The sequence below is a fragment of the Dermacentor andersoni genome, chromosome 8 (genome assembly GCF_023375885.2).
Source record: "Dermacentor andersoni chromosome 8, qqDerAnde1_hic_scaffold, whole genome shotgun sequence".
Classification (NCBI taxonomy): Eukaryota; Metazoa; Arthropoda; class Arachnida; order Ixodida; family Ixodidae; genus Dermacentor; species Dermacentor andersoni.
In genome coordinates this window covers 88,802,559-88,818,431 of record NC_092821.1, presented here as the reverse complement: position 1 = coordinate 88,818,431, position 15,873 = coordinate 88,802,559, and the positions used below count along the sequence as shown (strand labels likewise).

At 46.6% G+C, this 15,873-nt stretch overlaps 1 protein-coding gene across 1 annotated transcript; it reads left to right on the top strand.

Annotated features, from left to right (window-relative positions):
• The first annotated feature begins 787 nt into the window (after nucleotides 1-787).
• On the top strand, nucleotides 788-15,557 carry LOC129384203 (uncharacterized). Its single transcript, XM_055069422.1, has 3 exons — nucleotides 788-1,333; nucleotides 9,709-9,944; nucleotides 15,185-15,557. The coding sequence occupies exons 1-3, from the start codon at nucleotides 1,073-1,075 to the stop codon at nucleotides 15,555-15,557; spliced, it is 870 nt and encodes a 289-aa protein (XP_054925397.1). The 5' UTR covers nucleotides 788-1,072.
• Nucleotides 15,558-15,873: the final 316 nt, after the last annotated feature.

Sequence of the window (15,873 nt, the reverse complement as noted above, 5' to 3'; positions counted from 1 at the left end):
ATGCACATTATTGAAGGGTACTCTATACATTGAGCATCACTGTCGACCTTGTAGAGAGAAAACAAGAGCAGAGCTTTATCACTCGCTGTGAACTTATAGACAGGCAGAAAATTTGCGAATTGAATGCCTAGTCAAAAGGAAGCCTGCATTCCTGAAATCCTGACCGCGACAAGTCGTGAATTCATTTCACTGATTCTGTACACAAGTAAATTTCACCATCTTATTACCTTGTACGGTATGAGGTTAATGAGAGCAGCATTCCGGGCAAGCTGGTAATCCATTACTCAGCAACAACATTACGGCAACAATGTAAAAAATGGCTCCGGTGGGTTCTTAGCTATTCATCGTCGCGAGCATGGATGCAAACCTATTGAGGACCAATTCACGATTGTTTCCCGTGGCAGCACGCAGCTCATCCGTGAAATATCTGAAGCGCAGATGATTGCGAAATTGAGTGATAAGTCTGTTAGGTTCCCTTCACTCGCTCTCACAGAAAAAAAACTAAGTTTCTTGGAGGCGGCATCACATGACTCGTAACTATGTTACATGAATGCCCAGTTCATTTTCATGTAAGCGCATGTGCAGTCTACACTGCCTCACATGTATAAAATCGATTCAGTGGTACAAATAACTTAGTTGAAAGCTTGCGCTTGGTGTGTCGTCTTCTCTTGCGTCCGTGTGGTTTTTTGTTGTGCAATATCATTTGAGTAACGGTATGAGGCAGTCGATTTCAACATACAGTTAATACGTTTGCAGCTTTCGGGTCATGATTTGCCTCCTCTTTTTCGCTTTGGCCTAAGCCCTTCTAACAAAGCAATTTAAGCAACAGCCATCAAAACAGAAGCCGAATCAGGGTTATATGGGTAGACCGTGAATTGGTATACATGGCCACGTCTTTCACGCATTAATTTTTCGCAATAGCTTCTCAAACGCCATTTCCCCTGCACTCACTTAAACGTACGGTTCACGCACTTCAAGCAAAAAAGCTAATTATTCCAACTTCGAGCGGGAGTTGCATTAGCGAGGCACAAGCGTGAGACCACTTTCGTAAACTCCTGCAGAGTTCCTGCGCATGAGTTCAAGGCCATCGCCGAAGGCAAAATCGTCAGCCATTGCATCAGCGCCCGCACAGCCTTCCGCGTTGCTCCACGCGGCACCTTACATTGTTGGCGAGACCCAAGCACTGCAGAGGACGACCCGAACTACCTCGGTAAACGCCGCTTCAGAAAACAGCGACACGCGGAAACAAGAGCATGGAACGACGACCGAGCCGATGACAGGCCTCCTGTTCAAGGAGTCGGAGTCTAATGGTGACGAGGATGGCTCGGAAGAGGTGAGTGGCGCCGGTTATAGTAAAAATGGCGTCGCAAAAGCCAAATGAGCACTGAGGAAGCGAGTCGGACTTCCGGATACGCGCGAACGGAATAGAAATGCAGTTGAGAATGGGACAGAATAGGTGATGTAATAACACCGGCAATGAGAAGGCATTGCTGATGTCTGCCGATTATCCTGTTTCAAGGTAGGTATAACTGGAAATCGCTAGGCGTACTTTCCTCCAGGGATCATAAGTAGGTCCTTCGTGATATTAACATACCCACCTGTTAAATGTTCTTTTTTTTTTCTTGCGGCCATGCTTATAGCTTGTTTCACAGCTTTCCACGTAAATGCGTGCCATGTGACGCTACCCGCTACCGTGTCCCACTCAGAGTAACTAGTGAAGCTTACCCGCATTAGCTACAACTTGATTTGGGCGAGTTGGTTCATTTTGAGCAAAACTTGAAGCCGCACAAAGAAGACAAGGGTAGTAATCGTCCTGTTGTGTTTGTTTTCGATTACTGTCCTCGTCTTTTTCGCGCTGCTTCAAGTTTTACTCAAGTTGACCTCCATGTTTCATAACTCAGGTGGTGACAACCGCGCATAATATTTCACGTTTGTGTCGTATTATAAATCAGTCTACGATGACATTTCACTAAGCTTCGCTCGAAATATTGCAAGAGGGGCTGGTAATTTGTATTAATTGGGATGGGATTTCATAACATACCCTTCCGAGGCGCCTTGTACATGGTATTCCACATTGCCTTCAATCCTTTTCAAGCCTAGCTGGGAATCCATAACGTAAAATATTCATCTCGAATATAAATTCATGTGCCTGCGGAACTGCATGAAAGTGGTTCAGTCATATTTAGGGGTGTGGGAATAGTAACTTTCTTGAGACCGAATTGAATACGGATGGAATAGTGCCAAACAAATACTCGAATCGAACTTAATATCAATACTACGGGAACGTAGAATCAAATATCAAATATTTTCCGAAGAGATTGTGAATATGGTGCAGCCAATTCTAACCATTATTATCAAATTATTTTCACATCATCGTATTACAACATTCGAAAATATCTGTTTTTACACTACACATCATACTCATACGCAGGGATTCTGCACATACATTCAGTTTTCTTTTTCGCCACCACGTCGCGTATCGGCCGCAAAGAACTGATATTCGCGCCATGACGTATGCCATGACGCACAATTAAAGAAAACGCAATAAAAAGAAGTACAACCTGAGATTGTTGCTTCATCTCGGCACTTGGAAACGAGCATGCTTGTGTATCAGCCTTATCTTGAAGACAGCCAGCTACTTGCTCGACTGGCAATGAATTGACGATTTTGTTAGACAGCTTGGCAGACAGCTCCTCGGTATTCCGGAGTAGATGTCTGGCCAGCTTAACGGCTACTGCAAAGCTTCCGATGTGTTTTCCTTTTTCATTGTTTTTTATTATCATTTATGCACCACTGCAGCTGCGGGCTTGCGTATATTCAGCGTTATGTTTCGTGGGCTTCCTATAGAACAGGTGTGATGCATTAGGAGGAATCTTTAGCTCTGGACAATTTTTAATGCCAGCTGCTCAAATAGATGTAAAACGCATAAATAATTTTGTGAGAAAACCACTCAACCGATCTGAATGAGAATTGTTGCATTTTAAGAGAGAGTGGTTAATCACAGTGATTGCCGCAATAATAATTTTCATTTATGCCATAGCATGTTTGACAAGAATTGTCTAAAATCGGTAAATCTCAAAATAGAAGTACAAAGCTTACAAATCTGTTAGTTAGCATCAAAAACTAATATCGCATCTCTGTAAACTACATCCCTTGGAGCATCTCAATCGGAGAAATTTGAAGTATGAATTTTAGACTTCTGTAAATTTGTTACAATCCTTGTAAAGGTTTGCGAATGCCGTAGTCAGAACGGTGCCTTAGTCATAGTCATAGCGGTGTATTTCAGGGTGGCATATGATATATCATTTTGTCTGCAATAAATGAAATATTAGGGGCAGCCTAGAGAATTGCGATATCCTTTTTAGTTGCTGAGGTACAGATTTGTATACTTCAAGCATTGTTTCTTGAAATTTCGCACTTTTTCTTAATTTATGTTAAAAAGTCGAAGCTAAATAAAAAAATCGCTTTCTGAAATCGCAATGTAAATGTCTCTTTTAAATTCAACATAACTCATTAATTTCGGTGCAGTGGTTGTGAGAAGAAAGGACTGCTTGTTTCCCATGTAGGTGCTAAAGCTTCCCGTTAGGTTCGATTTAGAATAACATTGTTGCACTGGGAAGAAGCAAGACTGGTAACGTGTTTTCAGTATGGTGGCCGCATTTCTAGGGAGGCGAAATGCGAAAGCACCCGTGTACTATGATTTAGGTGTACGTTAAAGAAACCCAGGTGGTCGAAATTTTCCTGTGTGACCCATAATGAGGTCGTGGTATTGGCGCGTAAAACCCCATAATAAATGTTTTTTTTTTTTAATTTACAGAATGTGCAGTAATTTACAGTATAGGCTAAGACAAGTCTATAGCACGCTAGTCACTGAAGCGCTGTCTTCATCAGTCTCGAGCATTTGCTCATCCTCCTCAACTTTGAGCAGAGTTCTGCAACATATTTCCACCTGGCGTGGAAGCGCCGTGCCGGTGCTTTTTGGGCAGGAAAGGTCTGTTAGTGCCTTAGGCGGCGAACATGAACGACGTCATGGGAACTCTGGACGGAGCGAGCGGTAGGTGCGACCGGACAGATCTCGTAGGCTGCGTCGGTCACCTGACGGAGGACCTGGTAAGGATCGGGGTAACGGGACATTAGTTTTTATGAGAGGCCAAAGCGGCGGGTGGTAGATCATAGAAGTACGAGATTCCTGGGGGAACATATTCGGCGTCCCCATGACGACTGTCGCAAATGCTTTCTGCTTCTTCTGAGAAGCACAAAAGGCGACGGTAAGAAACTTGACGTGCTTCTTCGACTCGAACAATTACATCGCGGATATACTAAGACACGGACTCTTGAGCAGTAGGCAGAATTGTATTAAAAGGCTTTACTGGTCCTTGGCCGTACAAGAAATAAAATGACGAGTAACCTGGAGTGCCGTGGCGTGATGAATTGTACGCGAATATGACAAACGAGAGAGCAGTATCTTAGTCATGGTGATTATCAGAAATAGACAGGGAGATCAATGTCCGTTATTGTTCTACTAAGCCGTTCTACTAAGACCGTTCGTCTGCGGATGGTATGCAGTACTAAGTTTCTGTTAGGTAGAACAGGATTGGAGCAGCTGGTCCTCAACTGTAGATAGGAACGAGCGACACTGGTCGGTAAGAAGTTGCCGAGGAGCGCTGGGATGGACAATGATGCTGTGCAACAGGAAGATGGCTTCATCTGCTTGAAAGGCTCTGGTGATCGCAAACCGAGTTGTATAATCTGTTGCGACGGCAATTCACTTGTTGCCTGAGTCAGATGTGAGGAAAGGTGCCAGGAAGTGTACAGCGACGCCATATAAGAGTTCGGTAGGAACGTCAAGAGGATGGAGTCGGGCAGCAGAGAGCACACACGGCTTCTTCCGGTGCTGACATAATCCACAAGAAGCGGCGTAGCGGTGGACAGATTGGTACAGGCCAGGCCAAAAGAATCGTCACCAGACACGGTCGTACGTACGGATTCCCCGGGGAGACAAAGAAATGGTAGATCGTGCAGCGTCGACAGAACAGTGGTGCGAAGGTGCCAGGGAATGACGAACAGCATCACATATTCACTAGGCTACCTGCTGCGCCGATATGAAGTGCCGTCCTGGAGTAGGAACACGCGACGAGAAGGATCACATGACCCACATATGAGCGATTTCATGATACCCCGCAAGCTTGGATCTCGGCGCTGTCAGTCAGTAAGGTCAGCGAAACAGATAGAAAAAATACAGAAGTAGAAGCATGGGTCGTACCAACATCAGGAAGATCGACTGGGTGGTGGCACAAGCAGTCGGCATCTTGGTGTAAACGGTCCGACTTGTAAGCAACTGTGTAGGAGTGTTCCTGTAGGCGTAGCGCCAGCGACCTAGGCGATTGGTGGGATCTTTGAGGGGAGAAACCCAGCAGAGCGCATAGTGGTCTATGGCGACTGCAAAGGGCCGCCCATATAGGCAAGGGCGCAATTTGGTCACTGCCTAGAGAAGTGCAAGACACGTTCAGTAAAGGAATAATTCCGCTCAGCTGGCGAAAGCAGACGGCTGGCATAGGCAACGACGCGGCCGTGGCCTCGTGGTCATTGGCAAAAATGGCACCGGTTCCATGATCACTGGAATGCCTGCAGGCTTTTGTTGGAGCAGACGGGTCGAAGTGCGCCAGAATGGGTGATGTTAGGAGAGAGATAAGCTTCGAGAAGGCGGTCGCTTGTTGAGGTCCCCAAGAAAATCAAACGTAGTCCTTCGGAAGAGCAGTAAGCGGATGGGTGACTTCAGCAAAATTGTGCACAAAGCGGCGGAAGTACGAGCACAGGCCATGAAGCTCTGAACATCTGTAGTGCATGTTTACACGGCAACTTCCGTATGGCACGAACTTCGTCTGGGTCTGGGCGCACACCAGATGAATCAACAAGATGATCAACGATAGTAATTTGGCGGCGTCCGAAGTGACATTTAGACTAATTCAGTTGAAGACCAGTGTCGCGAAAAGCATAAAGAACGAGCAAGAAGCGCTCCATGTGCGTAACAAATATAGGAGCAAAAGCGATGACGTCATCTGAGTAACAAATACAGATGGACCACATGAGGTGATGCAGGAGTGTATTCATCATGCGTTAAAATGTCGCTAGAGCATTACATATGACGAAAGGCATAAATTTGAACTGGTATAACCCATCGGGCGTTATAAAGGCGGTTTTCTCGCGGTCCAAGTCGTCGACGCCAACCTGCTAGTAACTGGAACGAAGATCGATGGAAGAAAAGTACTTCGCATAGTGGAGGCAGTCGAGGGAGTCATCAACGCGTGGTAGAGGCTAAACGTCATTCTTTGTGATCTTGATTAGGTGCTGGTAATACACGCAGAAACGCCAGCTGGCGTCCTTCTTTTTAACTATAACGAAAGGGGATGCTCAAGGACTGCATGATGGTTAAACAATTCCTCGATAGAGCATCTTCTTGACCTCCGTTTGAATGGCTTGTCGTTCGTGTAAGGACACACGGTATCGTCACTTGTGAATAGGCTGTGCGTCACCGGTGTTGATACGGTGTGTTGTGAGAGAGGTCTGGCTTAAAGGGCTATCCAGGTCAAAAATGTCGCTGAACGTGGACAGCAGGTGGCATAACTAGTCGGTGGGGTGAGGCGGAAGTTCGGGAGCAATTGTGTTTGTTAACTGAGGAAGGACAGCCGGCAAAGAAGATGAAGAGTCAGCGGGAAACGGCGTAGTATAAACAGCCAAGGCAGAAAATTGGCAGGCTTGGGAGGACGACAGCATACGTAAGGCTATGGCTTGCGGTAGCGCGTGATCACCGATTCCAAAGTTGACGAAATGAATGTTTGTAGAGTTGTTGGTCATACTGACGATGGTGTGCGGAAGAGCAACGTGATGGGCAAGGAGGACGTCCGCGAGAGGACACACAACTCAATCACCGTCAGGCACAGGTGGAGCTGGATAAAGCAGGACGCTGGTCATGGCTTGTAGGGTGAGTCTAATGTGCTCGGCGAAGCAGAGCTTGCTGGGAACTTCCTTAGGAGGGTCAGGATAAGATAAAGTAAATAAATTAGAACAAGTCCGGCGGAGCAGTCAATAAGGGTAGAGTGAGCGGATAAGAAATCAAACCCTAAGATAGCTTCATTGGGCACTCTTGTACAAAAGTGAACGAAACAGATGTGTGGCGGCCACCGACACCAACGCAAGCGGCACACATTCCTATTCAGGCCAGTGTTCTTCCGTTAGCGACTCGCACAACACAGGACGCCGCAGGTGTCAGGACGTTTGTGAGCCGTCTACGAAGCTGGTCGCTCATCACAGAGATTGTGTACCTGTATCGAGCAGAGCAATTACAGAGACACCATCTACATACACATTAGGTAAATTCCTATCCGTCAGTAAGGTCAGTAGCGCATTGCAGTCAGTGCCGTTCAAGCAGTGTCATCCCTCGAAGCTCCACCCGTCAGTTTCCCGTAGAGCGCCTGTACATGGGGGACGAAGAACGGCAAATAGTCAGTGAGCGAGACAGGGGTCATCCTGGTAAGGATGAACGGTTCTGCCGTGTGGATGAGGACGTATGAGTATAGTTGTATGGCTCTGGGCAATCTTTCGGGGGTAAATGAGTACCTGGCGAGTTGTGGCTAGGAGGTTGGAACAAGCACTGTTTTTGGAATGATGTCCAGGTATTGCGGCAGTGACGCGAAATGTGGCCAACGTATCGGCAGTTGTAAGAAATCAGCCGATCATCAGATGTTTGCTATTCCACTGGGTTGTGAAAAGGCCTAGAGAGGCACTGGCGACGTGAAGGAGGGATCGTAGGGAAAGCGTATGTGTCCGATCGGTTGACGGAAAACACAGACTGAATTCGGAGGCTCACCAAGTCATCACGTACGAGAGACTGCACAATCGAAATCGTCGGTCGAGAATCGGTAAAACAGGTCTGGAAGCCAAGCGGTGCCATGGCTCGGATCTTTCAGCGAACGATACGAACTAGGTCCTCCGACGTTCACCGCTGATACTCAAAGTGAAGGTCCTCGCACGACTACGTAGCACCCGTATTTCGAAGACGCATCAACTGGTGCTCGATACGACGACTATGATTCTTCTAAGCATTGACATTCATTAATGGACGTCGGCGATGGTGGAAAAATTCTTATACACAAAAAAACTGAAAGCGTCGTTCGCTATGCCCTTTAGCAATTGGTCCACTTAGTCTTCTTCTGACATCCTCTCGTGAACCTTGCGGGAGAGGGCAAGAATGGCCCGGATGTATGTCCCATATGATTCGGTCGACGCCTGGACGTGGGACGCAAATTCCTTTTGCGCAGCTCGCTGATGGCCAACAGGTTTCCCCATCAATTCGGGGAGCTTGTGCTTACATTCCTCCCAGCTCGTCAGTTGTTCCTTGTGGTTTCGAGACCAGGCCTTTGCCGTTCCTTTCGGGTAGAAAATTATAGTAGCCAGCATAACAGTTTGGTAGCACCTGTTATCGGCGCTGATGCGCTTGTACATTTGGAGTCGCTCATCGACATCAAGTTTGTTGGTTCCTGAAAGCGTTCCTGGATCCCGGGACTGCGACAAGAGGACTGTCGGAGTTGTGGTAGTGGTGGCTTCTGTCGGCATGGTGGCTGCCCTTGCAGCGGCCCTATCGGTCGTCATGTTGTAAGTGGCCAGTCTACGTCCACTTCGGAGCTCCGTCATGCTCAGCAGTATCCCACACCTCCACAAAATGTTTCGGAGGGAAGAAGCAAGATGGGAAATGTATTTCCAGTGTGTGCAGTAATTTACGGTAATTGACAAAGACAAATCTAGAGCAGGCTAGTCACTGAAGCCTCAAGATCATGTTCATATTCCTCAGCGTTTTGCAGAGCAGTGCAACATTATATTTGTTCGTAAGCGCGACGCTACAAGGTACCTTACAGAGGTCCTGTTCTTCTCTAACTCTTCTCTAAGAGACAAGTGCGGTCGCTCGAGAGATTTGGGGCGTGTGAAGACTTGGATACGGTAGTAGAGCGCTAGGTAGGACGGCCCCCCTCTTCTATCACAGTGCAGGCTGCGGTAGAGGGCTTAGGCTACGGGAGAGAAGGATGGCCGTCGCCTCCTTCCACGCCGATGCTCGCGCCGCTGGAGGCAACACACATAACACGGAGCCACGTATACTAGCGCTATGGGTGCGCTGGTTAGCAGCTCCGCTGTCTACGAAATTGGGCAATAAAACAATAGGCGCTACCCAAATAGTCATCATTGCTGCAAATATGCAAATTCAAATGCATCATTCCTTTATTGAAGTGAATAACTTCCTAGTACGTTTAACTATTCACCTATATAGGCAATCATCGTCGGTAGTTTCTGCATAATTTCTTTTCGTATACGCCCGCCTCCTTGTACGCTGGGAGGATGTACAGGGAAGCTGTGTAAACCATTTATGGCGGTTTTCTTACAGCGAAAACAACAGAGTCCACCCACTTACAGACTTACGGCTGAATATTTGGGCGGTTGTATTATGTCGGTTCTGCAGATTCACAAACAATGTGTCATTGTGTAAGTAAACAATCAGCGCATACAATTGCTCACCTTACACAAACAGTTTGGTGCATCTGATAACGCTCTGCAGAAGCCCAAACGACCTTGACTAGACAGCTACCCACAACATGCTTCTCAAAACGTCTATTCTCAATGTGCGTCGGATCCGCATAAATTCTTTCTCTTTTTTTTCAGAAAATCCACCTGTGCGATCTCGCCTTCTTCACGTACTGCCCGAGAATCCAGCACCAGTTTTACTTCAACCGCATAACAAACTCGTGCGCGCGGGCGACCACGGCGTACGGCGTGGAGGTTTGCAACCGCGGCGCCAACAGGTTCTCTTCCCGGGCGAGCTGCAAGAGGAGCTGCGTTGACGGCCATCAACCGTCGGGAAGATGCCAGGACACGCCGGTGTTCTCTCAGTGTGGAAGGTATGCAAAGTGCATAGCGCGCATTTATTTGACTTCGAGCTTGCATTTATGCATGTGCATTAATTGCGTCTACGCTTACATCACATTTTTTGTTTTGGCGATGCATCTGTGCCGCCTTTTTCGGTGTTTCTCGAGAAGCAGCGTGATTACTGCGCACTTAGAATACGTCTATCATGTCACTTGAAGGAGGAGCCGTTTTTTTCTCTAGTTACATGTTCGAACTTGATGCAGTTAAGACGGACTGTCTGAATACGAGTGTAAAATTTATTGGCATGTGTGTTTCACGCTTTAAAGTCCGAAATCGTCTAGGTATACATCAGTACGTATTGCTGGTCTGGTTGGTTTATGCTTGGTTACGCTGTGTCAAAAAAAAAAACTGAAAGGTTGTGAAGAACCGAAGCACTGGAACGAGCGTCTTTCTTGTCCCGTCGTTCCTTCACATCGTTTCGCGTCTTAAACATGTACCGCTAGCTTTTCGTTTGATGGAGCCCTCGATGAGCAGCACTGTGGAGAGAAGTAGGAAAAGTTCAGGTGATGCACGCACCCTGCTTCAACAAATGATTCTTCGTCTTCCTTCACGAGATTCACAGATGCGACTTCACTACAATCCCAATAACCCTTTCCTAATTTCAGGTCTTCAGTACACAAGTTTCGCTTCTGCGCCGAGGAAGTACCCATTTTGGCAAGGAGCTTTGCTAGAAGAGACACTGCTACAATTCATCCTTGAAAATGGCCATAACGGGGTTACTTAATTTTTTTCAAGTAGTACTGTACACTGAACAGTTATTACGTGAAGAAACCAAAAGTCGCCGACTTGCAGTTCTCCCCCACGAAAATAATTTCAGACACAGATGTTCCTCGGTCGTGTACTTAAAGTCCATGTCGAGATATAGCAGGGGGTGCTCGGTGCTTGTTTTCACTGTATTAACATTGTGAGAGTACTTGTAAAGTTCAGCGCATATTATTTTACCGCATAATTCTAAGCTGCCGATCCGCTAGACCTGGGCCGCAGAACACACGGCTCGCGCCCGCGAATGCATTAGATTACAAGATTTGTCAAGTGTAGCAACGAGGCCGATGATACCAAATATTAACTGCCTTTCTCCAAGCAAAACTTGTCGCATTTCCCACTAAAATGTGAGCTCTGTGACTTCCAGAGAACTCGTTTTTAGCCTTCGCTAGTTTTCAGCTGTGCAGTCCAGCACCACAGGCACCTTGCAGTGGCCAGAGGGCTCCACGACTATCTTATCTACCAGCCCAGCGCCAGTCACACCGGTCGCTAGGGATGTGAAGAGAATACTTCTCTTCATAATCGCAAACATGTGCAATTATAAGCACAGCGTGCGCACTTCGACATGTTCACATTTCGGACAATCTTGCATCATGATAAACGACCTCAGAAGTCACTGTGGATGTTTCTTTCGCCTCTCGAATTTCACTCCTTGAGCTCACTAGGTTTGTGATCTGGCACTGCTGTAGGCTCTCGAAAGCTTTGGCGCAAGGTACCTGTACAATAGCATAGGCACTTTTGCGACCGTTGGACAAAGTGGCGCTTGGACACGACTTCTAATCGTGCGCTCCAACTCCAACTGAAGATAACGCTGACACTTGCATTACGACGGTCTGCTTTGGCTACTTCAAATGTAAATTTGTTATCTATTTTGCTAGGTGTTGCTAGGTGTTATCTATTTTGCTAGAGATGAGCTTTTTTTTCATATATAATTATCGCATAAGCAAAGCTTATAGCGAGATAAGTGCGCCCTCAGCCTAATTAATCAGCTTGATGTGCTCTATAGGTAACGTTTTTTGCGATGAAGCACCCTTTCGTGGTGACTTCGAACTAGTTCCAACCACCTCGAACTATTTACCCGTCCACCTATAGCTCAGCACACGAACGCTTTTGCCTTTACCTCACGACAGCGCGTGGTCGCCACAATCAGGAGTCGAACCTACGATATCGTGCTGAGCTGCAAAACGCCATAGCCACTGAGCTATTGGGGTGGGTGATCAATCACCGCGTCCCATCAGAACAAATAACACTTCGAAAATAATGTGCCTCCCATGAGTACATCATTACGTTCTTTGTAAACTGCATGAAACGTTTCTTTTTCTTTTTGGCCATTGTTGTCGTAGTATCTTAATGCACCCAAGAAAGTTAAGCGATTCAAGCTAAAGGATAAAATGGTATTACGCAACGAAATACATGTTTCCTATGTCGGGCATGTTTGGAATGAGCGAATTTTCTGCGAAAATTGTTGGAGGAAATTCATTTGAGATCATTATGCGCTCGATTTCGTAGGTGTCCTTGTAGCAACGTTTCTCAAACTTTCTTCCAGTACATGACCACTTTTTAGTGGTACCAGGGTTCTTCAATCGAAGGATTTTGGTAGTACCGAACATGCCGTGACTGCCAACCGTTAAAAACCTCGGATAACTTAATCTTTAATGACGCAGATACAATTACATTTAGGTTTATTGAAAAACACTGAACACAGCCGAGAGGTACAGAAAATGTTTGTGAATGTTTCTTTTTTTTTCAAGGATCGATTCATTCACGTATTTTAATGAGAGCGGTTTATTTTCTTTCTTGATAAAAGCAAATCATTACGTGGTTCTGTGCGGCTCGAGGCCCATCTCAAGTTCGCTTGAGCATCCAAACCGTTTTTGGCATTTGGCTTGATTACTAGTAGAGTCGGAAGACCACCTTCATGGGTGCAAGTTGACGCGAAAGAAGAACTTCCAGGAAGAACTTGCTGGTCATGGGGAAAGTGTAAGCCACTTTGACCCTGCAAGTAGAGCTGCTGAACTTTTGTTGTTCCTGTAGCTCCTCTTTGGCTGTGGTGTTGTTTATGACTTCTAAGAATTCCTCTCGTATGAGATCAGGAACATAGTTCGAAGTTCATCGGAATGGATTGCAAGCAAACTACTGTTGTACAATCTCATTTGTATCATATTGTCAAATGTTCCTGTATGTCTTTTTGCAGCCCTCTGCAAGGTGATTCTTCACTGAAGGCCTGACTCAGACGTTGGAAAGAATTTATAACTTCCTTTCCATCTTTCTTCTCCCAAAGAGCTAGCTTCTTGAGGAAAGCCTTGATGGCATTTGTGTGTATTGTGATGGTAGTATCTGGGCCGTGTAGTTCCTGGTTCAGCCCACCGAAAGCTTCGAACATGTATGGCAAATAGTGAGTCTCGAATGACCTTTAACAATTGTCTTCTGTTCACCTGCTAGAGATGCCTGCAATTCGTCAAAAGGCTCAAATACACACGCATGAACATTGCTATTTGACCACCAACGAACAGATGTGTAGAAGACAAGATCTTGGAAGGGGGGGGGCAGAATGCATCTCTTGGCACTACTGCCGAAACAGCCAACCGTGCTGTCGCCACGACTAATAATACTCTCTGCATATTAAACATAAATTCGTGTTATATGTGTAACAAAAGTATATTACTTTTAAAAGGCCCCCGCAACACCTTCTGGGCATCACAAGAAAACAATGCCGATATATTAACAAGTCTCCTGCGGACATGCAAGCCAGAGGTTACTGGACTGCATACAGCAGGAAACTTACAATGCCGTGTCAAAAGCAGTAAAAATAATCGCTTGCTCTCTCCTTCAAAATGTCGTCGTGCAGCATCCTCGCAAGCAGCTAGTGGCTGATTTTGTGATCTCTAAATCGATCGCCGACACGTTCCACTGCGCATCTTCCAGCGTGGCTGTGGAAATGAAAGGAGAGAGGTAGCTGCTCATAGCTCCGGTAACTACGCCTAACTTCGTCTGTGTTTGAAGGATTAGAAAATTATTGCCGCGGGAGATTCGAGAGGCGACGTAATTTAATAGTGATGTCATTCTATGATACGTTAAGGGTCCGTTAAAAGAAACGGCGTACAACGAGCATATTGACACGTGTACAGGTTTATCTTTATCGGGCGACCACGTTTTACCGCCTAACAAATGTTATCGCACAGCGCAGGAAGCGCCTGCATGTATAGGAAGTTTCTGGAATGTTATCGATGGTTCCATTCACAGTCTGTCACCGAACCTTGCGTAGTCTGATTGCATGTATGCGCGACGTGAATAGCGTAGAACTTTGTGGAAGACACGCGGGTCCCAGCGATTACTCTGGAACATTCGACGACTGATGTATAAAAGCCGACGCGCTTGACCCGCTGATCAGATTTTGACGATCGCCGACTGTGTTCGCCGTTGTAACCGTTCAAGTGTAGCCTGTTCTTGTGGGCACAGGTTCGCCCAATAATAGTTTCGTATTTCACAGTATCGCTACTGTGTTCTTTATACGTCACTACCACGTGAAAATATGAGCAACGAGGCTGAACGTTCATCGCTATTCCAGTGAGCAAACTTTTTATATAGCAGGACCCTGGCTGACCCCCAGAAAAAGGTTCATGACCACTTTAGGGGTCATGACCCGCAGTTTGACAAACAGAACTCCAAGAGCTTGACATACAAAGCAAGGCAGTTATTTGCGCAATTGTGGAAATGAAGGCATTGCGATATTTTATGTTATTCAGGCGCTTCCCTTTGGGGCGCACCACTTAACTTTGCTATTTTAAGCGCAATTAGTTCCTCCTTTGTATTGTTACCTTCCTTACTGCAAAGTCAGGTATCGAAATAAATAAATAATATCCTGCCGGTTTATGCATGTATACATTTTACATCGCACCTATTTCGTCTACTTGGAGCGACATTGGCGTTCGCACTCGCCATGCTAGGGACTTCTCATTGCGTACTGTTCTGGAGTAAAAACATACCTGGAAAGAACCCTCATATAAGGCTGTATTTGTCCCCTAACGCAACGGTTCCTACGCAAGCAATAACTCCATATATTCGATGCAGCTTTGATGAGTATAATTCAAATACGAGATATCATCCATGTCGCCTCCGTGCGAATAAATGCAATTGTGTGCAACATTTATCGAATTGTACGACTGCGTACGCTAATGTTTCAGTACCTGAACTACCTCTTGTCCATCCAATAGCAAGACGCTGAGTTTCATACAAATTATGTATGGATACCCTACACCTGCTCACCGACCTCTCGTTTCTGTGACGTGCAACATCTGTCGTTCGTCGTTGCTCTTTCTGGATTTCCGTCTCGCCGATGCCATGCCTTCTCGCCGCAGGCCGATGTGTGCGCGCAAGTCAGTTCGCGATCAACGCCGGCATCACCTGCAACTGGACTAAAAACGGCTTCTCTCTCAAAACCTTTTGACAGCGCCGACCTGAAGAGGCGCCTGTGGTTCTTCGAAGGCGAGGCCTGCCGACCCTGGGACTTCCCGTCGGGCAAGTGCCCCATGGCGGACGGGGACCTGTTCGGAAGCCACGGGGCGTGCGTCCGCAAGTGCGCCACCAACCAGACGTACGTTCCACTCTGCCGCACTCCCCCGTCGGGCGTCTGCGCCAGCCACCGCCTCAAGTACCCCTACTTCGCCGTCCAAGCGCCGGGCGAAACGAAGATGCGCTGCCTCCGAACGTCGGGACTGAGCCTGCGCAAGCGCCTCTGCCTGACCGGCACCAACAGGTTTCCTTCACTGGCCTCGTGCAAGCGCGCCTGCGCAAGCCGCACAAGCTTCGAGAGTCGCGACTAGCGACGGTCGTACCTTGTCGCCGTTATTTGATATTATTACCTTTTTTTCTTGTTGGCTCGTGTCCACTTCCCGAGAATTCCTTTATCTTGTGACTGTTTATTTTTTATAAACTCTTCTCGTATACAATGAATTCGGCCTCAGACTTAAAAACTCGGCCGACAAACAAGGTTGTCCTTACTCTTAGGAGATGCGCGTATCGCAAAAAAAAATTGTGTTAATTCTTTCGGCGAATAATATCTAGGCACAGAGAGTAGGCATTTGTTGATTCCTAAAGCTGCTCCCTTCGTCACAATGTGGCATCTCCCGTGATCAAACC